Source organism: Chenopodium album, chromosome 26 (assembly GCF_948465745.1).
Source record: "Chenopodium album chromosome 26, dcCheAlbu1.1, whole genome shotgun sequence".
NCBI lineage: Eukaryota > Viridiplantae > Streptophyta > Magnoliopsida > Caryophyllales > Amaranthaceae > Chenopodium > Chenopodium album.
Genome location: NC_137859.1, coordinates 6,766,916 through 6,792,822, shown reverse-complemented (window position 1 = coordinate 6,792,822; position 25,907 = coordinate 6,766,916). Strand labels below are relative to the sequence as shown.

General features: G+C 35.2%; 2 protein-coding genes across 2 annotated transcripts; one reads left to right on the top strand and one right to left on the bottom strand.

Moving 5' to 3' along the window:
• Nucleotides 1–958: 958 nt before the first annotated feature.
• Nucleotides 959–12,812, bottom strand: LOC145616453 (7-dehydrocholesterol reductase). The gene is made up of 15 exons (XM_081671173.1): nucleotides 12,523–12,812; nucleotides 10,600–10,822; nucleotides 10,435–10,490; nucleotides 9,579–9,681; nucleotides 9,421–9,486; nucleotides 8,880–8,993; nucleotides 8,495–8,621; nucleotides 8,045–8,145; nucleotides 7,802–7,927; nucleotides 7,583–7,647; nucleotides 7,340–7,421; nucleotides 7,160–7,242; nucleotides 6,915–6,948; nucleotides 2,647–2,803; nucleotides 959–1,414 (listed from the first exon to the last, which is right to left on the bottom strand). Exons 1-15 carry the CDS (start codon nucleotides 12,612–12,614, stop codon nucleotides 1,149–1,151), a joined length of 1,695 nt encoding a protein of 564 aa, XP_081527299.1. The 5' UTR covers nucleotides 12,615–12,812; the 3' UTR covers nucleotides 959–1,148.
• Nucleotides 12,813–15,199: 2,387 nt separating this feature from the next.
• On the top strand, nucleotides 15,200–25,401 carry LOC145618106 (uncharacterized protein At3g06530-like). Its single transcript, XM_081672897.1, has 5 exons — nucleotides 15,200–15,468; nucleotides 16,332–21,975; nucleotides 22,441–22,867; nucleotides 23,874–24,120; nucleotides 25,088–25,401. The coding sequence occupies exons 1-4, from the start codon at nucleotides 15,306–15,308 to the stop codon at nucleotides 24,102–24,104; spliced, it is 6,465 nt and encodes a 2,154-aa protein (XP_081529023.1). The 5' UTR covers nucleotides 15,200–15,305; the 3' UTR covers nucleotides 24,105–24,120; nucleotides 25,088–25,401.
• Nucleotides 25,402–25,907: the final 506 nt, after the last annotated feature.

Sequence of the window (25,907 nt, the reverse complement as noted above, 5' to 3'; positions counted from 1 at the left end):
TAAGGAGGGAAGAATAAGACAAATAACAATAATTAGATAATGCAATGGGAAGTACAAAAATAGATTAGTTATTACTCATGACATGTCATCAATACTTTGCAAAAAAAGAGGACCAATCACATGCTTCTAATTGAAAATTTTCAGCCAATCATATTCATTGTAATTTGGCACAAGAATTATGATTGAGATTAAGTAAGGATGAGCGAGAAAGCATTATATATAAAACAGAAAAAGAGAGTTGATTTACTAAAAAAAACTTATGAAAAATAGAAAGGAGGAATGTAATTTTGGAATACCAAAAATAGAGAGGAATGTAATTTAGGGACGGAGGGAGTAGTCAATTTAAAGTTATGCTATCTGTCTTATTTTCTAACTTATTACTCTGCACTTATTTTCATTAAAATCAAATTACAAGACTAGACCAAATCTTTTTTTAATTGCAAAATATATGAATTTTCATATTAATAAATTTATGAATATTAGATATTTGGAAAAAACTTCGTACAAATTAAGATGAATCAACAAAACTTCGTTTGATAGTGGTTTTTCTTATATATAGGGTATTAGAGTACAATACGATCAAACAAAAAAATAAGATCAAATCTTTGAATTTTTTTAAAAAATTCAAATCATTATCCTAAGTTCAAATCAGACCAAAGTTGTTTGAAGGGAGAAACTAGAGGTTTCAATAACTTTCAAATCAGTAACTTTCAAAATCAGACCATTCGTATGTGTTTTGCGCATAAGTTGTTCGAAAATAAATACTTCGTATATACATTTACCATCAAAGAAATGAGGCAAACCCCGTGTTAATAGCTTTTACTGCATAAAATTTTCGACTGTCATGGTAGCGCATCTCATGAAAGCCATCCGCATACAAAAAAAATGTTAACTTGAATTAAATTTGTCATTCAGAATTGAGTGATTGCAGGAGTTCGGGTCTGCTGGACAGTAATAATAGTCTCAAGCAAGTGAAATTAAGATAAGATATTGCACAAGGTTACAAGCTCTGATTACAGAAATATTGTAAATACAAATAATTGAAAGAAACGCAATACCTAGCAACCAGAAACCTAGAAACGATTTACTGCCCAATGTACAAGGCGTCTGACAATGAACTGTTTTGAAGCGTAAAATAAACAAGATACTTAGCCAGGTCCAACTTTTGGAATGTCATAATGCTCACTCAAGTTGGCTAGATACTGATTGAAGTCATCTAGACGGTCACGATGGGAATTCTTAGACATTTTTGAATACTTCTGGACATCAAGCTGCTCTCTCTGCTCTATGTATCGTTTTTCAGCTGGCGTCAGATGATCAGCAAAGTTTGGGGCCTTCCCTTTTCCCGTTGACTTGTCTGATTCATTGTTGTTGTTCTCCTCTACATTGGCAAGAGCAAATTCTGCATTTTCACCTACTCCAGAAGCCAAAATAAGGAGGTGAAATAATCAATAGATTTTCTAATTCCTATATCAGTAAAACTAGCACTAGCCCATAACTCCATAAGTACTACACAGAAGATTGAATACCTTCATTACTCTGTCAACCTTAAAGGGAAGAAAAGGAGACTGAACATGCCTATTATTTGCCAAATGTTGAAACAAAAGAAATAATCTCAGGAAAGTGATTTTGTGATGCAATAATTATGAAGCCTAACTTGGTATCTTTAACAACAAGAGGAAGATTATTTGTCTCGCACTCAAATAGATTTTCCTAGCTAATCAAACAATTATCAAAAAGGACTAGAGAAATCAAAATACTCTTATAAATCTCAAGGCACGGTACAACAAGCTGCATTACAATGCAAATGGCATCCCAGTGCAAAAGCCACTGCCAAAGAGAGGCCATGAAAACAAGTTAAATGATCCCAATCTTATCATACTTCAGTTGCAATTGCTGTACACCTGAATTGAAACTAAGTAACTCTACAGTTAGATTTCCTACAGCACCCTATAGGATGTGTTCAAAGTAATGATAATGTTCATGACCCTAAGTCACTTCCACAGACAATGCCAATGGTATGGGCTGCCACGGCAATATATCACCATCACAGTAAGCTCAAAGCCTTTACAATGTGGCTATGAGACAACACTATGGCCAAGATATAATATTATGCCTCTAGAAATAGGACAATTGTTGGAAAGGTAACTCTCACAGTCTCACTCACTTCAGGTATTAGTGCAAATTGTGGTATCACTGAAATATGTCAGGCTTGGATAAGAATACAGTCAGGCAGCACTTAACAAGCAAAATTTCAAAAAGGACCATAGGATGAATGAAATATTCAGGAAAAAAAAAAAGAAGACATCTTCTTATATGTTGAACTAGAGAACCAGCCAAGCAAAATATGTACGTGGTTGTTATTTCAGCATGACAGAAACTGGAAATTTTGTAAAACAAAGGCACCTAAATGTTGCAAACCATGAAGACCATGTAGCTGTAAAAATTAAGAGACTATATGTAACACAAGAAACCAAGATCAAAACATGGCACAAAAGGAAATTATACAGCTCTGGACTGAGGAAACTGTAAACACAATAGACTTTAACCATACAAGACATGAATTGCATATATCAAGGTGTCAAACAAATAAGAAAAAAAGAATAAGCTCAATAATTACAATGCTATAACCATCAATTTTCTCACCTTCTTGTGTTTCAATTTTCTCATCTTCTTTTGTTTCTGAAACTTCATCATACTGTTTCTTTTGTTTCTTCTTCTTCTTTATGCCGCCAGTCTTCACATCCAAGGCTTTTCCTTTTAGTTTCAGCTTACCACCGATAACATTGTCATATGCTGACATCTTATCTGGAAGCAGGACAGCCAAATATCAAATTTCAACATTCAAATTACAAAAGTAAATTAAGCTGTGCTTTTGCTTGAAAGCATTCATGTTGATTGTGTCAAACCCAAGATTATAATAAAATATTGCATCACATCAGCAAACTTAGATTAATAACAATTTTCCACTCCATTTTTCTTTATAGATGACATTATTTTCATCTTCAACAATGTTCACATACATCACAAGCCTGATTCCTGAAGTCATATTGTATACAACAGTAAGGACACAAAAGAACGAATTCCTTATCCTTACACTCTTAAGGACATAATAGATGAAAAACAGAAAAGGCACTCTTTCTGGCAAACTTGTTAGAGTCAACTATAACCAAGATTTCCAAGAACCAGCCACACGAGACAAGATCATTAAGGATGATGCAGGCAAGATTCATAACAGGAATCAACTTCACCTATCTAGTTATGAAAATGAAGCAATGACCTTTAGCTATTGTAAAATCCACAAGCCAGGAAAAGGAACCGAATATCCAAAATCCCTTCAAACGCCCATCATCCAACACCTCAATAATATATACTTATAGGCACATTCGAACACGACCATTATAAAGACTGCACAAACCTAATTCCATGATTCCAATAACACCATAGAAGGCATCTTCTCGTTTCATTCTTGGTGGAAAAAAGAGATCTCCACTACATTTGCACTTCTCTAACCAAAGAAATCAAATCTGCATTTTACCTAATTTAATTTTTTTTACTAAAATAGCCTAAATTTCATAATACACCCAACTTTAAACACTCAAACCCATTAACAGTGACCTCGAATTTGTGAAAAACAGTGAACATTTATTCTAGTATAATAAGTTTTCTACAATATTTTGATACCCAACAAAATAAAATCAACAAATTAGTGGAAAGACCTAAATTTGGTAGTTCCTTAAACTGCAATAACAATGATAAATTGAAAACCCTAATCCGTCTAATTAGTCCACAATTATCAAATAAACAAGTTGAAGAATGAAATTAACAGAGCAAATTACACAAAAAAAAACTGAAAATTTAATTGAGCTTGCCAGCATAACATTGAAACTTTTAAAAATTAATTAAATTCGAAAGTGTTAAGCAGTGTAAGAATATGAGAAAACGATTAATTACCTAGCAACGGAGTGAGTTCAAATTCTGGAAAAGTTTGAATGTGCCCCAAATTTTTCTTCCTCGATATTCTTTTTTGATCCTCAATTCCTCAATTTGGGGAAACAAGAAGGAAGGCCGCGGCTTTTAGGCTTGTTTATATTACGGAGTAGAATTTAGAACCTTTGTTTGCATCAAAAAAAAAAAAGAATTTAGAACCTTTGTTGCACTATGCACCTAGCTCTAAGTGCTCCCGATGTGTATTAATCGGTGCTTAGTAATAATCTTATAAGTCAATAAGTGTAATGTAAGAACGAAGTAATCAACAATATGTGAACTTATTACTTGTATGTTTTTAGGACCGACAAATCAAATCCACAGATTTCACTATACTTGTATTATGGGATTGTGGTGAATTATTAGAGAGGTTTTTTAACAGTTTGTTAATCATTACGGGTATACTGATGATGCAAATATCTTATATTTTAGAAGAGTTGATAACGCCAATATTGTTATCTTCCACAATCATGTTTCATATTGAGGGGCTAGGTCATTGTATGATATGGAGTACTTGATCATTATATTTTTTGGTTGCATGATATTTATTTTAGGTTTGGGTGTACTGTATACTTGTATAAAGGGTTATGTCAATGTTTTATTAGATGTTGTAGTTTTGATTTTCTTTCAACATAATGCAGATGGTATACAATGTATGGCTCTACTTCTAATCTCAAACTTAACTATACATGAAAAGACATGGTTTACAAGGTTTCACTAAAGAAAAATGGGCTCAACCCACTTTTCAAGCATTCAAAAATCAAAATCATCTTTTCCAATATGCCTTTAATTAGACAAGTGATAAGAGAGAGTTGTGTATAGAATAAATAAAGCTATATCAAAAGCATATCTTTGTAAATTGTGTCATAAATTTAATTATGAGAGGTTGAGACAATGTGACAACTAATTCTGAATCGAATAAGATCCTGATATTTGTTGATCATCTTTTGTATGTACTCTATAGTTTGTACATTTGATTCATATGAAATCTACCTAGTACTTTTATTAGCACTAAACTATATGTAGCTTCATGTATAAGACACTAAATTGATGCCTTTTTTCTTGAGTCTATTGCAGGCAAATGGTCTACAACCATATTTTATCACTTTGATCTCTTACCATGCATGGACTTTGGTGGTAGGTAAGTAGATTGACTGATGCACTTATCTTACTTGTTTTTCAGCCATTCAAGATTGTTTGTAGTTGTATTGTTATAAGTTCAGCAACATACAAAAACAGGATTAACAAACGGTAAATTCTTGGATTGGGGAATAGAAGGAAAGCTCAACAAAGGTGCACCTTCACTTGCAATGTCTTTTTCTTGTTTTCTTTCCTACTTCTAAATGCTATCTTCTTATACATATCTGAGACTGATATTCTTTCTTTTCATCTTTTCGAGTGATGTTCAAATACTATCATGCAGATTGCTGAAGTGGCCAGATGCTCTTGCAGATTGTAAGCCTCATACAGTCATACAGTCACGCTACTGCTACAGGCCTACAGCATCAGGAGAAACCAACACTAGTTTTTCTCGACCTCAAACACCCCTCCCTTTCGATATTCATTTGTTACATTGTGTAATTTTTCATCTTCCTCAAAGCATTACGATAATGGTCCAGTGTTCCTCACCCTCAAACACCCCCTCCCATTCGATATTAATATTTACAATTAATAAATAACTTTTAATTTTAGGATGTCTAGAAAAAGTTGTCACATTTTCTAAAACAGTAATGGTTTATGATTGAATTTTCTAACATGTCACCACTTAAGTGATAAAAATAAAAATAGCATGCACGACTTTTATAAAAAATTTCTAATTTAACTCATCAAACGGGTAACGAGTGTTTATAAGATGTTTTATACATTTGGCTTTGCATTGGCTATATAAGTACTACAACTTGTTTATCACATTGTTTAGAGGATTTGCTCCTCACTTAAACAAAACATATACAAGTATGTAGTATACATCAAGTGTTATTTCTCCCTGATCTCTCTCTTGCATTGTGCTTTTCCTCGATAGTTCCCTACTTCTAGTCGTATACGAAGTATATTATTCACCATCCTTCTGGCAGACCAAGCAAAAAGGGTTGATAACTGATGCTGATTTAAGTAAGACACTGCATTCATATTTCATACTGTGCCTGTTACTCTACATAACTCCCTTTAATTTGTTCTATGGTATGAAACTATGAAACTTTCCGGTTGATACAATAATCCACCCTCCGCCTAGATTTGATATGTCACGTACACGATATAATATGTCCCGAAAAAGATTTGCATTTGCTCACTACGTGACTTAAGTGATGAAGCAGTGCACACTTTATCGTGACAAGGCTTCTGCTGGTATTAAACCATGAATTATTAAAATTTGAGGGTTAATAACATAGGCTGGGTAAACTTGAGAACTGCACACTATTCTTCACTCCCAGAGGACTGGGAGTTCTTCAAATCGACAGATTCGAGTCATTCAACAGTATCAACACCCATCCAATATTCCCTCCTCAGGTTATAAATGAAAAGGTTGAATTGATAGAATGTTCTCCATCTATCTAAAAATTATCATAGTAGTTCAGTGCCTGCTGCAATTGTCTGACAATACTGAAGAAAACCACTTCCCTGAAGTGTGAAAGACTGAAAACTTTAAGTTTCGAGGGGAAAACTCATAACCTCTTAAGGTGCAAAGGTAAGATTCAATAATGTTTAGTACTAGAGTATATAAACATCAAACCTCGTATATTCCCCAAAGAAACAAGGAAGATGCCCAACATACTAGACATTGAATATTTACACATGATTAACATAATTTGTGACTTAAATTAGAAAGTACAACATTGCGCAATTATATAGCAAAGCTACATAGCTATGACTTAAAATTACATAGCTCATACAAGGATTCAATAAATTCCCGGTATAATCCTGTAGGGAACCTTGTCACAGTAGGTTTTCCAGTACTTGCCATACCTGCAAAGAGTGACAAACATATTAATTTCAGAGCTTAAAAGCAAAGGAAAGAACTTAAATAGGGAAATAAGATGGTAATTTAACAAGCATGCAGTGATTCTTTGACAAACACGGGTCCAGCCCCTTTATTTATCAAGAGAAACAAGCATGCAGTGATTCTTTGCTATGGTGAAAACTTTGATTAATATAGTAACTGTACGAATTGCCTTACTTGGAGCGGCATCGATCGTCATCCCTTTTAGCTCGGTCCACAAGAAGGATAGTGAGGAATATCACATAGAAGTAAGGAAGAAACTGCAGAAAAGAAGCACAATAAAATAGTTCAGTAAACGGAATTTTGATCAACACAGGTCTGTAAAAAGAAAATAGGTTTACCGGAACATGTACTTACATGATTAAAAAGAGCTGGAACCGTCCAGAAAAAAGCAGCTAATATTTCTGGGACATAATGAAAATGTCGAGCTAAACCCCACCTGTAAATCAAAGATGTAAAAAATCACTGAGTTATATAAAACTGTCCCTGAATACACAGTCAAAGTCAACCACCTCATGGTCCTATCCAAGGAAATGCAAAACAACTCAATACTATGCTCTGCAGGAGGTACAAGACTAATAAAATGACCAGGAAACATACCATCCTGAGGTCAAGAGAAGGCTAGTCTTGGATTCTCCTGATGTTGTAGTGTACGAGGCTTGTATCTGCAAAAGATTCTACATTAGCATAATAGTCCTTAAATGAAATACAAAAAAGACAATATCAGAGATACAGGATTGTGTTCAAAGGGGATAAAGAAAAGTAAAAAATCCAAAGTAGAGGTGAAACGGGGAAAATTTATGGCAATTCAGGATGAACCTTTGATGGAGGTTTCCCCCAAACCAAGCCTTTTCCATTAGTACGGCGAAATTCCTGTCTCTGTCTGTCACAGTCGTAATTGATATATATGCACAAAATGCCGGCCACAAGAATGTAAAGTGAGAGCTGCAACAGAGATAAAAAGGACTTTCAGAAAAGATATGTGATCCGGTTTTCTACAATGATGAGTGAACTATACACTGCCTCTACTCAATCTAGAATACTTCTCATAGATGCAGTTACCTGAATTCCAAGATGAACAGGGTGGTTAACCAAATACATGCCCGGAGAAGTATACACTGATGGGACCCACACCAAGCATCCCCAGCAAATGTAGAAACCAGCTGCCAGAATCAAATTTGTAGAATATAAGACACATTTAAAAAAAAATAGAAAAAAAAATAGGCAGAATTCCAACAGTCATAGTACGGTTTGTTATCATTTCATATTTTATAATACATCACTCTGGACTCCAAGCTTGATAGTAGTGTCTTCCTGTATTTGTGTTTCCTCTTCCCATTTTAAAAAAATTTTTTAAAAAAAAAAAACACCTAGTAAAGAAAATTGCCTGGATAAAGAGAATCGACTAATTTTTCATCCAGGATCAACCTCAACAATAAATCATCCTGATAATAAGACTGACCAGTCAACCAGATACTAGTGAAACAATAAAGAGAATTGGAAACTACATACCTCGGTCATGGGCAATGTCCATGGTATTCCAATAGCCAGCTTCCCACCAGAAAAACTTTGTGACATACACTACCATTAAAATGGTATTGACCAGCATGGAATCAGCAACCTTTCCATACATCTCATACTGTAGATAAACACCCAAATAAGGAAAGATAGCATTAAGTACCAACGAAACATAAGCATTGAAGTGTACAAGTGTTACAAGATTTTAGCTTCCTAAATTTGTGATAGATAATGAATGACCTTTGTGAAGTAAAAATCATCTTTGTTGCTGTTTATAAGCTATGGTCAAAGATGATTATAAACCAAATAGCTTTTGTTTGAACATTCAAGCCTAAATTACGCACATATTTGACATTCAGAGCATTCTCAGAGGTATTACCTGCTTTATACAGTAGGTCAAGGCAAGAACTGCCCAAGACATCATCCCAAATCTGCAGTTTGTGAAAACTTTTATGTCGAAGTTCTTACCAATTCGTGGATATAGCTCCATACCCTAGGGAACACAGCAATCACAATATCAGTGAATGGATGATTCAAAACATCATGTTCAACACACATGAGGTTCTCTGGGATCTAATTTATGTCAAAGCCACTATATTGCTAATTATCAGGAGGATAAAAACATAAAATGGTAAGGTTGCTAATTGTTTAAGTTCATGTATACTAGCAGCCCAAATAAATGGAATTTGTCAGTAAGGTAAGTCTCTAGTCCATGTCAGACACATTCCTGGGTTAAAATCACTAAGGGGGCAAAAATTTCTCAGCATTATTAGTTTCAAGTCTTTAACATTCTCCATGCAAGCATGGGTTTTATGATGAGTATCCCAGTCTAACACATAAAGTGAAGCACGAATTTAAAACAAGAAAAAGGAAAGATGAAAGAACAAATACAGATGTTATTATGTATCAGTTAAGCTCACCCAATAGAAATCAATAATGAAGTTTCCACAAGAACCAGAATCAGATGACGATGGTGCAACGTGCCCCTACATGTGAACCAGCACTCTGATATTAAAGACCATACATAATAAATAAATAAAAATGGAAGACGCCAATTGTATTCTTTTAGATAACACACTTTTATGTACAGGAAGATGCAAAAGATGAAGCTTCCAACTATCAGTGTTGAATATATCTCTCCCAAATGATCATACACAATCGCTGGATTGAAGATACCAAACCTGAAAGCAGACCGAGAAAATGAACAGTTGGATAAATTGTGATGCATGTTAGCACCACATATTGATTCTTATCAACACAAGTTCTGTTAACAAGGAAGCAAGGAACTAACATGCTTCCAAGAAAAATTGTGGTTTATGACATGCCGATTTGTTAAGATATATCAGTAAAAAAAAAAAATATTTATTAAACTCCCTCTTTTCACTCTCAGCAAAATGAACATCTAAGTAAGCTTCCCAGCTATATACCAAATATGTAGTAGCAGAAAAGTGATATACAAGCAAGATCTCTAGACAAATTGTACAAACTTCATTAGTCTACTGTCTACAAATGTAATATGGGAATCATAGCTTGCATAGCAAATTTATAATATTCCACTGTTCCCAGCTACTAAAACCATAGAGACACCACAAACAAAATTGAACCAAGCAAATCTTGACTTTTGAGCACCACTAATTCACTGTATGATACTGTGATATATGACCAGCTTTTTTGCCTTCTTTACATATTAAAAAGCTCAGCCTTTTTATACCTTACACTAGACATTAAAGATTCAAGGTACAAATTTGAACTTACAACATTAATTAAAAATTGTCCTTTATGCCTCTACTATTTAATAACAGAGTGGTAATTATTTTAGCCAGTTATTGCCTCGGAGGAAAACTGGGACATTTATAAGAACAGAGTGGTTAATTTTAAAGTTTAAACTGATGATTTAAGAAGCTGTAAAAAGTGAGAACAGTAAATTTACTCACCACCAGAGCCCAAGATAAGTGATCAAAGTAACAAAATATGCTTGCATTCCATTAGCCTGCAATAGACAAAAACAAAGCCGTGATTTCAGTGAGACTACGTCCAGTTTCATAATCTAAATGTACACATAAGATTATATTTCAATAACAAGAATAGCCATAACACACCTTGTAAACAGGACGATTTCCGGTGGGAGATATAGGGCCTTCCACCCTTTTTCCAGGTAGCAATAGCTGAAGTGCAGCCTCAAATGCTCCATAACAGAAGATGATTTTGCATGCAGTGAATGTGGGTTTGGGCCACATGTTAACAAAACCTTGTAACCCATGCTCCCTCAAGTATAGCCAAGTTTGAGAGATAGAGCCATCAGCATGTACCATAGTGTACCATCTGCATTGGACAAAAAAAAATTCAACTTCAACAGAAATCAACATAGCATAGCGGAAATGAGTTCCGAAGCTCAGATTACATCCACAGCGCAGATTATTGATCAATGAAATAATGTGTGTAAAAAGTCTAAGAATGACACTTGATGTATCAGAAAGAGAACTTTGCTTGTTCTTACATCAAACTAGGAAACGCAGTTGGGTTACTTGGGTACCCCAAAAAAAACTCAATCAATGCGGAGCTCGGATTTATGAATTTACTGACCAGTTGCTACCTGATTCTTTGACATGTTATATTCATTAGGCTAAAGTAACAAGATGCAAAAACTATCAGGCATAAATTCAAAATTAAAGTTTATTCTTTGGAGCAGCAATTATTGTTCTACATGTTTCTGTATGAACTATGGAGCATCTTTCTTTCACTGACCAGGTCCAAATATTTCTAAAATTCCAGTATTACATGAGGTAATGTCAACTCAATTGGGAAGAAACGCCTTATGACAAGGATACTTGAGTTACCACAAAATTTAAAGCTCTCACACATAAATCAACTACATCTAAACTTAATACTGATAATTGCCATATATGAATATCTAAAAAAGCAAATCTGCTTATCAATGCTGGCAAGGCTAATCTTCCACTACTATATAGTTTCATTTCCATCGAACTTAAAGTCAGCAAATCAGCAATACAGATTTTCCATTGAGTAGCTAATCTGCATACTGAGTCAATGCCCCCAAAGAAATGTGCACATGGGAATTAAAAGGTTTAAAAGATCAAGTTAAAATACAAAAACAAGGTAATCACTTACGCACTTTTAACTAATGCTATCAGTGTACAAACCACTACACATAAAAACTTTTACAAGAAAATAATAGATATCTCCATGTAAAATGATCAAAAACCATTTCTTACTCGATAAAAACAGCTTAATTGAATAGAATCAGTTCTAATCAATACAAATGAAATCAATTAAAAAAATCATGTGGAGTGAATCGGACCTAATAACATATCATAAATATCGGTACGTTGAAAGATTCATGTTTTTCAATCTCTAGTGTAAAAAATTGGATCATGCTAACGGCCACCAACCACATGTAGACCATTTTATATACGAAGTACAAAATTACTGTATATTAAATCCATATTAAATAACAGAAGCAATGGCTTCTTGTTCCAATAGTCAAAAAACACCTGAAAGTAAAGCAGCATAACACCAAAAACAGGACATACCAATTATATAAACATGGTAAAAAAAAAAAAAAAAAACATGGTCAAAAACCCAATTAATTATTTAAACATAGACAAATAGTAACCAGTAAGTGCGGAGTAAGTAGTATAAACACTAAGTATAATGCCATTGACAAATTACACCTTATTAAACAAATGAAATAATTATCAAACATAAAACCCAGATATCTAAGACCCCCATTAACAAATCCATCAATCTTAAATATAAATTTTATAATAATAATAATACTACTAATTAAACCCATGAAATATAACTCAAAATTTATCCATTTCACATCCCAAAACATAAATAATTAATACAATTAATGATCAAAACGAGGGTGATCACAGATCTAAACCAGAAATCAATTCATTAGACAACAAAAACTAAAACTTAATAAATAAAAAAACACTATAAATTAAACCAAAAACATCAAAACAAACTTGAAGAAGAAAAGGGTAAATTTTGCTTACAGTAGAATAACAAAAGGAGGGCAAAAGGAGAGAAGTGATAACATTGATGCATAAGTGACAATGGGAGAATGCACAGTTTTTGATTCCGCCATTGTTGCTTCTCTCTTTCTTCTTCCTAATCCTCTCTCTGAATTTCCAATCTACAAAAAATTGGTAGGTATTCTTAAAACCTCAATTAGTTATTAATTAGTGTGATAGTGAAGCCAATTAAATATTCAATTGGACTTTTCTACGCCTGAAATTAACTAAAAAAAAAAAATTCCAAAAAGATGGCTGCTTTTTGCTTCTTTCACATGAAATAGTGAATTCTCCGTACTATGTTAAGTAAACTCAGATGCTGATAAAAAGCCTTTTTTGTGGTAGGGTGTATGTGTTCCTCATTAGCAGGGTTAATAATGTTCAGACCCGTGTTCAATTCTCCACAACAATAATTGAAAGAGGATTGAAAGTTGAAACCTAACTATTTAAAATTGATACTCAAATTCGTATTAGTCCAAAGGTGAACCAGGTAAAACACCAAAATTAAAAAAAAAAAAAAAAAAAAAAATTGTATTGTTCTTTTTTTTTTTTTTTTTTAAGGTCAATATACTATAATTAGTGATATCGATTGGTACAAATGTTCATAGCTAAAAACAAGTAGTAAATACCGGTTAAAATATATGTTTACTTGTACACATATGAGGTCAATATATAATTAGTGATATCAATTGGTACAAATGTACTTATTAAATACTCGCAAAAGGATAAAAATGTGTTTTTTTTTTTTTTTTTTTGAAATAGGATAAAAATGTGTTTAAGTGTACAATATACTCCGTATTAAACAATAGTCAAGGACATACACCATTAATTCCATATAGTTAGTCTCAAATGTAAAAGCTTAGACCCCCTCCAAAGGGGTTAATTATTACGGTACTTGTGTGGCTAATTATTACTCAATGTGTGTGGTTTAATAAATAATAATTTGTTTTATAATTAATTAATGTAAATGATGTTGTCGTATGAAGTACATGATGAAGGGAATGTTGCAACGTATTCTCCGAATAAACAACAATTTATTGGTCTTGGTGGAACTTGCCTTGACAAAGTTGTGGCTTGAAACTTTGCATTAACGTTTACTCTTGACTTTGTGACTTGTAAAATGGAGCAAACGAAATCATGTTTTAATGTTTTATAGTCCAAATGAGTGGTCCCACTTGATGTGCTTGTGTGACGACAAATCCAATGTTTGTACAAACACCATTTTATAGCCCATTGTTTATCGAAGCTAGCCCAACTTTTCAGGCCCAGCTCTTTGATCGCCACCTTAACTTATACTTGTACTGAAGTCGGAGGATCTATGTATGAATATGTGATAGGAGTAATAAAATTATAGTATCCATAAGCTATTATACAAAATCAAGTTAGTTTCGTTACACTATTTCCTAGTTCCTACTTTATATTTTATGCTTGTAATATGTTTATTACTCCTTTTGACAAATTTAAAAGCCAATATACTCCCTCCGTCCCAAAAAGAACGACTCATTTGGGTTGATTATGCGGGTATTAAGGAAGTTAAGTAAAAAGAAGTAAAAGTATATTGGAAAGATAAATTTACATGGGATTTGTAAAAAAAATAGAGAGAGAAAGTAATACGGAGTAAAATAACATGGAAAATCAAATTTTTATATGGGGAAGCTAATTTTGCACAAATATTGTAGCAAATTGGTGAGTGTTTTAATGCAAATGGGTCATTCTTTTTGGGACAAAGTTTTGGCCAAATGGGTCGTTCTTTTTGGGACGGAGGGAGTATAATTTTTTGGTGACAAACATCCAATATGTATTAGAGCATTAGCTATGGAAAGGATTACTCTCCTTTTAGCCATCCTTTTTTTGCACTTTTTAGATTCCTCTTGAATGCTAGATTAGTTAAAAGGATCCTCTCTTAAGCAGTAAACTAGTATTTCCTTTTTGCGGGAAGGAAACAATGCCTCGACCCGTGTGCCAAAGCAAACAAAAGAAAAAGAAAAAAAAAAGGGAAAAGTAATCGTTGGAAGCAAAATGTCAAACCAACGTCAAAGAACAACGGTCAAATGGCAAACATTCTCTTCATCATGTACTTCATCATGTCCAGTTTGGTAATTAGCTGTTAGCTGGTTAATAAAGCCGATTGTATTAATTGGTTTGACTAACTGGTTATATTTGATGAGTTGACTAGTTAGTTGTAAATAGTTGATTGTGTAAAAGTGTTTGGTAAATAGTTTATTGTTAGTTGTTTCAGTATATTTATTATGGAGTCCTAAAAAAAAACTAATTGTCTAATAAGTTATTTTCAAAAAACTCTTATAAAGAGCTTTTTCTAAAAGAGTTTTTTGACCTCTTTTAATATGTTATTTACCAAATATCTAAATCATTAGTAACTTTTTAAAATAAGTAAACATCTAATAGTATTCAATAAGTTTTCAAAAAACGCTTTACTAAACAAGACATTTACTGAGTGAAAATGTAAAAGCTCAGAGAGGACGAGTGAGGGAAGGAATATATGGGCATTAGTAAGTAAAATGCGGACGTCGTTTAACATCCCTCCTTTTCTTACCCATTAGAAAAAAAAATTAAAAAGACATATACAAACCTTCTCAAATCTCAATCAAAGAGGCATAAACCCTTGCCTCCCTCAACTAAAACCCAATGGCCGCATAATTGCCAAGAGCAAATACAACAATTTCATTTTTTACAAAAACAAAAAAACCCTGAAATAAAAGAGAGAGAAATAGTAGAGATTTTCTGAAGAAGTTGGGCCGATAAAAATGGCGGCAACCTCCATAGCAGCACAACTTCAAGCTCTCAAATCTTATGTAAAAGCTGATACAGAGGTCCCCAAAAGACCTATTACTCGACCCTCTGTTTTATTCAACCCTAAAGAAGCTGCTGACCTTGATATTGATACCATCCTTAGCCTTGCTCTTTCTGGTAAGTTCTTCATATTATTTTGCACCTTTTATTGATTTTTGAGTTATAATAGCCATTTTTTTGTTCTGGGTTTTCTTCAATTTTGTATTTTTCTCCCATTTAAAATTGGGTTTTTGTATTGGGTACTCTATGTAGGAGCAGAATTTGTTTCTAGTTTATGAGTAATGGTTGAGTTTTAGAGAATTTTCGGAGTCCAACATGTATAGAATTGTATTTGAAGCAGGAACTGAGGAATTTATTGTGTATTTATAAAAATGGAGCTGACAATAATGAGCTAAATTAAGTTTTTTATGGTTTACTGATTGGGGTTGAGTATAGAAATTTTACAAGATTGAAATTGAGTTATAATTGTGTGATTATTCTTTTATGAATTAGTTTATTATGAGATTTTTCTTTTTTGGGACATCGATGGTTGGGTGATTAATGGTTGGAAATTAAACAGAATTAGAGTATAGATAATGGCTAGTATAAAGAACAATGAGATTTGTTTCCCCCACATTGTATTGTTATAATGGTTTTTCATGGCAAGAAAAGTCAATCAGGAAGGAGCAATGTGGTGTCATTTTTCTTGTAAAGAGGGGTGTTATTTTAGGGTAAGTTCCTTTGATGGACTCCAAATGTTTCATCTCAACTTTATAACGAACGGGAACACTTTCATAGATGTGCAAAGATTGAATACTTTGGTCACTGATTGAGAGAGGAGGGTGGGGGGGACTTTAGTGTTTATAATACTGTGATTGAGTTATTCTAGCAAAGATGGAACTTTGAATCTGATTTATGACAACTCATTGATGAGCGGTTTGATCTCAGACAAATTTTTTTTGTGGATACTAACTATACTATTCTTCTTCTTTCCCTTTTAGGTTTGGAAGTTCTTGAAAAAATTGATGATCGGTTCACAAATCACAAGCATGATCTATTTAGTCATAAAAGCAGAGACCTAGATAGGGAGTTGATGGGCATTGAAGAAAATAAACGCATTAACTCTTCGATCAGTGCTTATTTGCACTTGCTTTCTGGACATTTTCAATCACCTTCTGCATTTAAGACACTTGAGTACCTGGTTCGACGATATAAGATTCATGTGTATAATATTGAGGAGTTAATCTTATTTGCACTACCTTATCACGATACTCATGCATTTGTTCGAATCGTGCAATTGATTGACTTGGGAAATAGTCGATGGAAATTCCTTGACGGTGTCAAAGGATCTGGTGCACCACCTCCCAGAGAGGTTTTTGTCCAGCAATGCATACGTGACATGGGTGTTCTCGAGGTTATATGCACCTATGCAACTCCTGTAAAGAAGCATAAGCCTGCCACACCCATGATCAGTTTTTGCACAGCAGTTGTAGTTGAGGTTTTGGGGTCAATGGCAACTGTTGATAGTGATACTGTGAAGAGAATTCTTCCCTTTCTGAATTCTGGTCTGCAATCTGGTGGTAAAGGGTCTTCTGACTATAAAGCTGGCACTTTGATGATTGTTGGTCTATTAGCAAACAGAGTATCCTTGTCTTCCAAACTGGTCAGCAGCTTGGTTCGTTCAGTGGCTGAGTTGGCTCAAGCAGATGCACAAGCGTCAACAGATCTACAGTGGATTCAGTTATCAATTATGGCTTTAATCAACATTGTGCAGTTGCAGTCTGTTGAAACACTCCCTAAGAAGGTGGTAGACATCTTGAAAGAGATTGAAGCTCTTCCTGGAATTCTTTCACAAATGACCACAAGGTTCAATATTGACAGATTTCTTACTGTGCTCTTGGAGTCCCTTATTGACTACAGTATTTCTGACGGTCGGTGTAAGCTTGCTTTAGTATCTATTATTGATACTGTTATTATCAAGGGTCTTGTTCGAGTTATAGTATTCAGGCTTCTTTCTGCGTGCGTGCGATTGTCACAGAACACTGATAATTTAGATATCTCAGATTCAGGGAGCTTTGCAAAGCAAATTTTGCTTCTTCTCAATAAAAAGTATCCCAATGAATTACGTTCTTCTGTTCATGAATTCTTGAATGACAAAAAGGTGCAGCTAAAGGGTGAAAATTCAGTGGTTGAGGGTTTGTGCAAGATGCTGGACGGAAACATAACATCATCTGTAGCCTTTACGGACTCAAAGGTCTGGTTTGGACTCGAAAATCCAAAGGCGGAAATCAGACGGGCTACACTCTCTAATCTTGACCTGTCTACCTTTTTGAATGGTGGTGTTACGTCAGAGAGGCTTGTAACTGTCCAGGAGGCAGTTGTTCATTGTCTCTCTGATGATGATCTGAGTGTTGTTCAGGCAGCTCTTTCTCTTGATAAATTGTCTGAGCTTATAGACTCTGCTCGTCTCCTGGAGATGTATCGGCATTTGCTTCAGAAGTGCACTCAGATTATATGGTCAGGTGCATCTGATAATCTTTCTCTTGCTGGTGAGGTTGCTATTTTATGCCTGAAGCATGCAGTTTCTTACTTACAAGACAGAACTGATTTTGTGGAGCAAGTTGCTACAATGATCTTTCCCTTCATTTTTGTTTTTCCAAAGACAAAGAAGTTGAACTTGAAGGCCCAAAAATTGGCCAAGGAAATAAAGTGGCCTTTCTACGGGGATCTAATCTTGGCATCTGATGTTAAAAAGGACCTTAAAAAGAAATCTGGGAAGGAGTGGGTTTCTGGTGTTAATATGCCAACTGTTTGCAGCTTGGTGAATGGTTTTTCTGGGGGTAGCAAAGAACTAATGCCGTGGCTTATCAAGTGTTGTACTGAATCTGAATTATCTAAAACATTATTCTTCTTGATATTGCTACAGTCATTTATCATGCAGAAGAATGCCTTTCATCAAAATTCCACTTTGTATGAAACTTGCTATGCTTTTATTAAGGCGGAGTGGAAAGCAATTGAGCATGTTGAAAATGTTTTGCATGGTCAGGAGTTCAGTTCTAGGATTCTTGATTCAGAAGACAATAAGTTCCTAAATGAGCTTGATGAAAATAATCTGAAGAATTTGAATGCAAAGATCCTGGTATTTGTGTTTTGGAGGGCTATTAAGGCATATAGCTCAGTGGTGCCAACAGGTGTTGACATGGATGATGATGGAAAATGGATGCGCACTTTGCGGGATTTTTACGCCTTCTTTGCTGAATCTAATTTGAAGCATGTTTTCAAGGAGCACAAAAATTATCTTGTTCAAAACTGCAAGGTCTCCCCCATCCAATTTCTTTCAGCCTTTGTTAGTGATCCAGAAGTTTCCACCAGATTACAAATTGAGAGTCTGCATTCATTTGCTATGTTATGTTCTCAGGCAGACGAGGGTTCTGCTTTACAGCATTTGGCTGGATTTCCTTTGACTCTTGTTCCATTGTCCAGTGATGACCAGGATATCAGGGCAGCTGCTATAAACTATGTTGAAGAGCTTAACACCCTGTGTTCCCGTGTAAAATATGTGGGCAAGAAAAATGGAAATAATGACATTTGGAGTTCTTCTATTGATGAACTTTTGAGCTTGCTGGTACAACATAAGAAGTTGATTGTTTCGGATAGGGATTTCCTTCCTTCATTGATGGCTTCAATACTATCATCATCTTTCCAGAGCCTTCTTGTGCCACTGGATGTTGGTAAAAAATTAGATAAGTCTACCATTGACAGGATTCTCACTTTCATACTAGGATCTGCTATGAAATTTCCTGGATATGCAAAGCTAAAAGTACTCTCACTTCTGAAAGAGTTGGGTGTCTCCATCATGCGGGTAAAGGATGTTGAGTCTCTGTTGTGTGATCTATTGCAGCGGCGCTACAGTTACCATTTTAAGCTTGATAAGTCGCACCGAGAATTGTCTGGCATTGATGTGGATATCCTCTGCCTTTTAATTGAGATCTGTTCCATGCCCATATCATCAGATATACATATTGTTGAAGATCATCTATTGCCTGCATTATGCATTGAAGGTTTGTTGCCAGATGATGCCGCTATAGTAAGGCCATGTGTTGCATTTTTGCAGAAGCTGAACGGAAATCTATACAGGAGTTTAAGTTCTGAGACACAGGAAAAACTTTTCCAGCAGTTGGTGCTTCTTTACCATGATGCTAACAATGATGTACAGAATGCCACTAGGGAAGCATTGTTGCGTTTAGATGTGTCTGCTTCAACTGTTGCCTCCATTTTGAATACTATCCTTGCATATGAAGGTGATTTAGTGGCTTCCTCACACCGGAAAAAGAAATCTAAGAAGCATAACGCTGGTTTATTTTCAGGAGGCCGAAGTGCACTTAGCTCTATTAGCTCTCTTCTTGATGTTTTGTTATTAAAGAAAGACATGGGAAACAGGGTCCTTCTTATAGAGCCTCTTTTTCAGCTTCTTAGGAAAGCCTTCACAGATAAGTGGGTCCATGCAGTTACCCAAGAAGAGTGGGTTCCAGCTTTTTCAGGCATCTCTCAAACCACGTCTAATGCATTGTCTTACATACAGCAGACAGTGTTGCTTATCTTGGAGGATATCATTTCTTCACTTTCAGATGATCTCTCACTGAACAATGGGGTATTTGATAAATTTGATGCCACACTACTTGTTGAATGTGCACAGTCTGCATCAGATGTTGTTACCAGCAATCATGTATATTCACTATTTGCTACAATTGCTAAGGTCGAACCTGGCAAGATATTGCACCATATTCCTGCAATTCTCGCTGTTATCAGTAAATCAACTGTGTACCACGATGATAGTCATTCAAAACGTGTATTTGAAGGGTTAGTTTCAACTGTTGTTCCTTGCTATTTATCTAAAATGGATGGTGCAGATAATTTGCTCCAAATCTTCATAAATGAAATGCCTGGTGTTGCTCAGCATCGAAGGCTGTCAATCACACTACATCTGTTGAAGACTCTTGGAGAAAGCAGTAGTATGGGGTCGTTGCTAGTCCTCCTTTTCCGTTCATTGGTTTCAAAAGAGAGATTTTCTTCTCTTCACAATGAGATAGACACTTCTGGCTTCATAAACTCTGTAGTTCAAACAGAATGGGAGTATAATTTTGCTGAACAAATATGTGAACAATATACATGTTTGATATGGCTCCCTTCCCTTGTTTCATTGCTTAAGCAATTGCAGGGAGGTGTTTCTGACAATAATCAGTGTGTGACATTGTTATTTGCCTTGAAGTTTGTTTTGGGGAAGCTGCAAAATCCTGAAGTTGTCTTGAAGCTTCAGTCTATGGAAGATATGGAAACAATCCAGAAAACACTTACTGAACTCATGGTACAGGTTGTTTTTTGTTGGCAATTCATTGACTTAAGCAAGAAAAAGACATCCCTTCCAATCTTTTTGAAGAAGGAGCTTAAGGAGATTATCCATGCTGTTTTAATGAAGATAACAAATGGAATGCTCCCTTCAGCCTTTTTCCAAGGTGTTATTAGGTTGCTGATTCAGACTGATAAAGGTCCAAGGAAGAAGTCCCTTCAAGTTTTGTGTAAATCTGTGAGAGACCTTGATGCTCTTAAATCTAAAAATGAAAGGGAGCGAAATGTGCATTTGAGAGGCTCTTGGAATCATCTTGATGGAATTGATTTAGACTCCTTTGCTGCACTTTGTCTGGAAATCTTGCAGTTAGTTGATGGTTCTGATAATGATCTCAATGTGTCTGTCAGGCTGGCCGCAATTTCGGCATTGGAGATTTTAGCGAACAAGTTTCCTTCCAATCATGCAGTTTTCAGCAAATGCCTTGCGATTGTTGTGCAAAATGTGCTATCTGATGATCTTGCCGTTTCTTCTGGTTGTCTCCATACAGCTGGTGCATTGATAAATGTTCTGGGACCAAGGGCATTGCCTGAGCTTCCTGAAATTATGAAAAATGTTTTGCAGAGGACTCGGGCTGTGTCTCCATCATCAGGAGCACGCAAAGAATCTGCTGAGGACAATGGTACTCAGACATCTTCAAAGGATACCCTTATGCTAGCTGTACTAGTCACTTTGGAGGCACTTGTAGAAAATCTGGGTGCCTTTTTGAATCCCTACCTTGGTGATATTGTAGAAATTTTGTTGCTGCATCAAGACTTTGTATCAGAATCCAATCAGAAAATAAAATCCCAGGCTGATAATGTACGAAGGTTAGTCAGTGAGAAAGTTCCTGTCAGGCTAGCATTACCTGCATTGCAGAATGTGTACACAAAAGCTGTGAAGGCAGGGGATCTGAGCTTGTCTACAGTATTTGAGTTACTCAAGAATTTTGTTAGCAAAATGGACAAATCATCAGTGAGCGGCTACCACTCAAACATATTTGACCTCTGTATGATGGCTCTGGATCTTCGCAGTCAGAACCTTGCTTCAATTAAGGATGTTAATTTCGTGGAGAAACATGTCATCAGTGCAATGATTGCTTTGACGATGAAGATGACAGAGACTATGTTCAAGCCTCTCTTCTTACGAAGTATTGAATGGGTAGAGTCAAGTTTGGCAGAAATTAATCATATGGGGCCCAGAAACATTGGAAGAGCAGTCTCTTTCTATAATTTGGTCAACAAGCTTGCTGAAAATCATCGGTAAGTGCATTAACGTCTAGTTGTTACTCTCTTAGTGTTTATAAATGTTGATGTTATTTGTTGCTTTTAAAAAAAAAAAAAAAATTAATTCTTATAGAATAGCAAGAATGAAAAGAAAAACTATAATCCACTGAAGATATGTATACTTCTCAACGAACCTTTTAGACAGACATTTAAGCTGCAAGAGGCAGCAAGTGATAGTATCCTTTCTTTAATTTCCAAGCTCTATTAATGGTATTGGTAATCTTTTGAAGTTCATATATAATTAGTTGGAGTTGAGTGACACTGATTTAGCATATATGATCACTGACTATCCGTGGGAGTGCTGGTTTATTTATTTTTGCTGATAGGATTTGCTGATTTATTTGTTTATTTTTACTCGTTTAAATATGGTCTTCTCTTTCTGTAAGTCTCTTGATACACTTCGTTTTTTGGAATTTAACTGTAGACATTAATTTGATGCAGGTCACTGTTTGTCCCATATTTCAAGTATTTGCTTGAGGGATTTATCAGTTTTTTATCTGATAATGATGATAAGACTAGTCAATCTAGAAAGAAAAAGAAGGCCAAGATTCAGAATTCTGAAAGCAAAAAGAATGAGGCAGTTGATTCTTTGTCACTTGAAAAATGGCATCTCAGGGCTTTGGTCTTGTCGTCCCTGCATAAATGTTTTCTTTATGATACTGGGAGTGTTAAATTTCTGGACTCCACAAAACTCCAACTTCTTTTGAAGCCCATTGTCTCACAGCTTATTGTTGAACCACCAGCTTGTATTGAAGATCATCCAGATATACCATCTCTGGAGGAAGCAGATGAAATCTTGGTTTCTTGCGTAGGTCAAATGGCTGTAACAGCAGGTTCCGACCTTCTTTGGAAGCCCCTGAACTATGAGGTAATATTTATATCGGATTTTACTAGCTAATGTCCCTCCCATGCATTTCTCTGTCTCGCACTTCTCTGTCCTTAAGATGATATTTTGATAGTTCTGTATTGGAGATCTACATTATTTTTTAAGGGTAAATTCGACTAAATTCGAAATGTCCAATAAGAGTACAACTTAAATTTAAATAAGCCAGGGAATTTTAAAAGAAAAGATAAATTGAAGTCTTTGGGGTCAAGAAATATTCATCTTAGTTCTTCATGTGCACATCCCGTAGGCAAAGAAAGAGATTAGTTGAAAGCCTTGTGAGGGATTGAGTTTAAGGTTTAGAAGTTCAGATGTCATCCAGTAAATATCATTTTGTCTGATCTTTGATTGTGAGTTGCTGAAGAATTTACTTAAGGAGTAATGCTTATTTCAGGATATACAGTAAGCTTTAGGTATATCCTTGGTCGACCTTCTCTGAATTCATCAGTGCTGTGTTACTCATATTAGGCTACTGGTTTCTGACCATGTCCTGATGTCAGATTCGGTCAATTAGGTTTTTGGTTAAAATTGAATGTCATAAGTGCCATGTGCATATCTATGTCAAAGTATTAGATATTAGACTCGCCGGTTCCTGTTGCATAAAAGATTTTTGACCTGTATCACTGTATGAGTACCCGTTGTTTGATGAATTCCCCTTTGCCCCAAATAAATAGGTGACATTTGATTTGTGATCACCGTAAGGAATTTAGCTTAATACATATTTACTCTTGGCTTTTAAATTGGTATATTTTTACCATATCAAGGCAATCATTTTTGGTACTCTTTTGTAAGGGTACCATTGATGATTGTTCAAATTATAATCAACTAGATTTATGAAGTGGACGAACTTAAATTACAATGTAGTTAATTTAGGAACATATATAAATTTTTTGCTGATTATCCTAATTCTGTTATTCAAGGCAATCATTTTGAGAGTATGGTTTTGTTGTTGGTGTTGTTGTTGTATCCTAATTCTGTTATTCATGTCCAGGTATTGATGCAAACCCGGAGTGAAATGGTGCGATCCCGTCTTTTAGGCCTGAGAATTATCAAATACCTGGTTGAGAATTTGAAAGAGGAGTACCTGGTGTTACTGGCTGAAACAATTCCTTTCCTTGCTGAGTTGCTGGAGGATGTGGAGTTACCAGTTAAGACACTCGCACAAGAAATTCTCAAGGAGCTGGAGTCTCTGAGTGGCGAGAACCTTCAGGAATACTTTTGATCTTGTGATTTATCAGGTAATCTTATTTTTTAGTTTCATAAATTTGAATTTGTTAAAAATTTATTTACGGAACAGAGTTCCAGCTTATTAGCAATACTCAGTATAGATGCTTCTGTGATTTCCTTTCTATTTCAATACTTGGCGTAGAATTATACTCATGTTATTGCAATACTCATTCTTCTTCTATTGTTTTGTATATTCTCTTTTCTATTGATTTGTAATGCTTGGATGCAATAAATGACCCTAAATTTCTATGGAACAACTACAGTTTCAAATCGATAGGGTCTTCCTAAGTTGACCTGGTATTAATAGGATTCCTTTTGATCCACCTTTTGGAGTTTGAAGGCGTCAGTGTGAACTTAGAAATGACATTTTAAGTACTGCTGTGTTGGTAAATGTGGTCCTGAAAAATATCCATAACTTGGATGATTTTGCTGTTGCTATGTTGTTTGTGAGTCTGGTGGTTGTCCAGAATCATGTATTCATGCTAAGATATCGAGCTTTGGCTGATCGATTGCATCTCATTACTAACAATTAAATCTATAACGTGTATGCATTATTGCCGTTGTAGGTGTTGCTCTTTGTAAACCTTAACAAAATTTCAACAGATTTTTCTCCTGTGGCACAATTTTTGTTAACATGTGGATGAATGCAACTTTCACATCTATTGCTCTCTTAAATGAAGGGAAGGGGTGTGAAGCTGTGAACTGCATAGTGTGTGCCTGTTATGCTAAATTTAATTAATGAATGAAACTTTTTTGAATTGATGATTCGTTTTGGAGAAATGCACATACAGCTTGTAGAGAAGAGGGGGGGTTATGTATTCACTGTTGAGACAGTGCCTCCCATTGGAGGCCTTCCATCCACCCTATTCAATTACTCCGTGTAAAAAGCTGATTCATACCATAATATAATAATTTTTCCACGAGGCAAGCCAATGAATCTCAGAAAGTTGAGTAATGAAGTTTGTTTCTGTTGTGCAGGCTCCTGGCGAATTGTTACCAATCAATCCTGAGAAAACGAGAAGGGATGGCTGAAGAAAATACTCATTAATTGTAGTGGTTTCTTTTCAGTTCTTTCTAACCAGGAGAGAGCACTGAAGCGTTAGATCCTAATTTTGCCGTGAAATTTTGGTCCTTGTAGTTGCAGAACTATCATTTTTTTTTTGTCTTTCGTAATGCCAAGGCTTTATTATCTTATGTATTTGTATACGAACTTAAAACTTCAGCTCTTCGAATCACATCAATTGTCTAAACATGATGAATTTTTGGCAAGAAAATCTCTGGCATTACATCAACACCGCGAAGGCTTGAAATTTAATGTTTATTACTCCTACAATTTATAAGCTTTGAAGACTACAACAATTCACCAACTGGTCTTACACTCTTACCTGGGTTGAAATTTTTATCTCATTGTTTTAATACATGCTACTAATGCTAAGACTGTTGACTGTTAGCTCCACCTACTATTCATAAAGTTCCAAAAAGATTCACTGCGAAACAAGAATATACTACTGTATAGTTTGATTTTTTAAATGTTCAATCTTTTCCCTCATTGAAAGATTCCAAACTTACAAAGGGGGATCAGATAGAAAAAGGCCCTTAGTGAGGAGAGATGAAGGATGAGGAAGATGAAGTAAGATCAGCATCCTCGTCCCCGATTCCTGTCAGCACTGGGCCTGACAATCTCAAGTATTCGTTTTCTTCCTTACCATCTCCGTCACCCCCATTATCGCCGCCTGATTCATCCAACTCGTTAGTTGAGAAACTTCATCTACTACAAGACACCAAGGTTTCTAAATTT

What these genes read in the sequence shown, in the direction of transcription:
- LOC145616453 (XM_081671173.1), bottom strand. Translation starts at nt 12,614, where the DNA reads ATGGCGGAATCAAAAACTGTGCATTCTCCCATTGTCACTTATGCATCA. An exon ending in ACTTATCTTGGGCTCTGGTG is followed by an intron (nt 9,682 to 10,434) that starts GTGAGTAAATTT and finishes GTCTGCTTTCAG; the next exon opens with GTTTGGTATCTTCAATCCAG. An exon ending in GCATCTTCCTGTACATAAAA is followed by an intron (nt 9,487 to 9,578) that starts GTGTGTTATCTA and finishes GTTCACATGTAG; the next exon opens with GGGCACGTTGCACCATCGTC.
- LOC145618106 (XM_081672897.1), top strand. Translation starts at nt 15,306, where the DNA reads ATGGCGGCAACCTCCATAGCAGCACAACTTCAAGCTCTCAAATCTTAT. An exon ending in AAGCTTGCTGAAAATCATCG is followed by an intron (nt 21,976 to 22,440) that starts GTAAGTGCATTA and finishes AATTTGATGCAG; the next exon opens with GTCACTGTTTGTCCCATATT. An exon ending in GGAAGCCCCTGAACTATGAG is followed by an intron (nt 22,868 to 23,873) that starts GTAATATTTATA and finishes ATTCATGTCCAG; the next exon opens with GTATTGATGCAAACCCGGAG.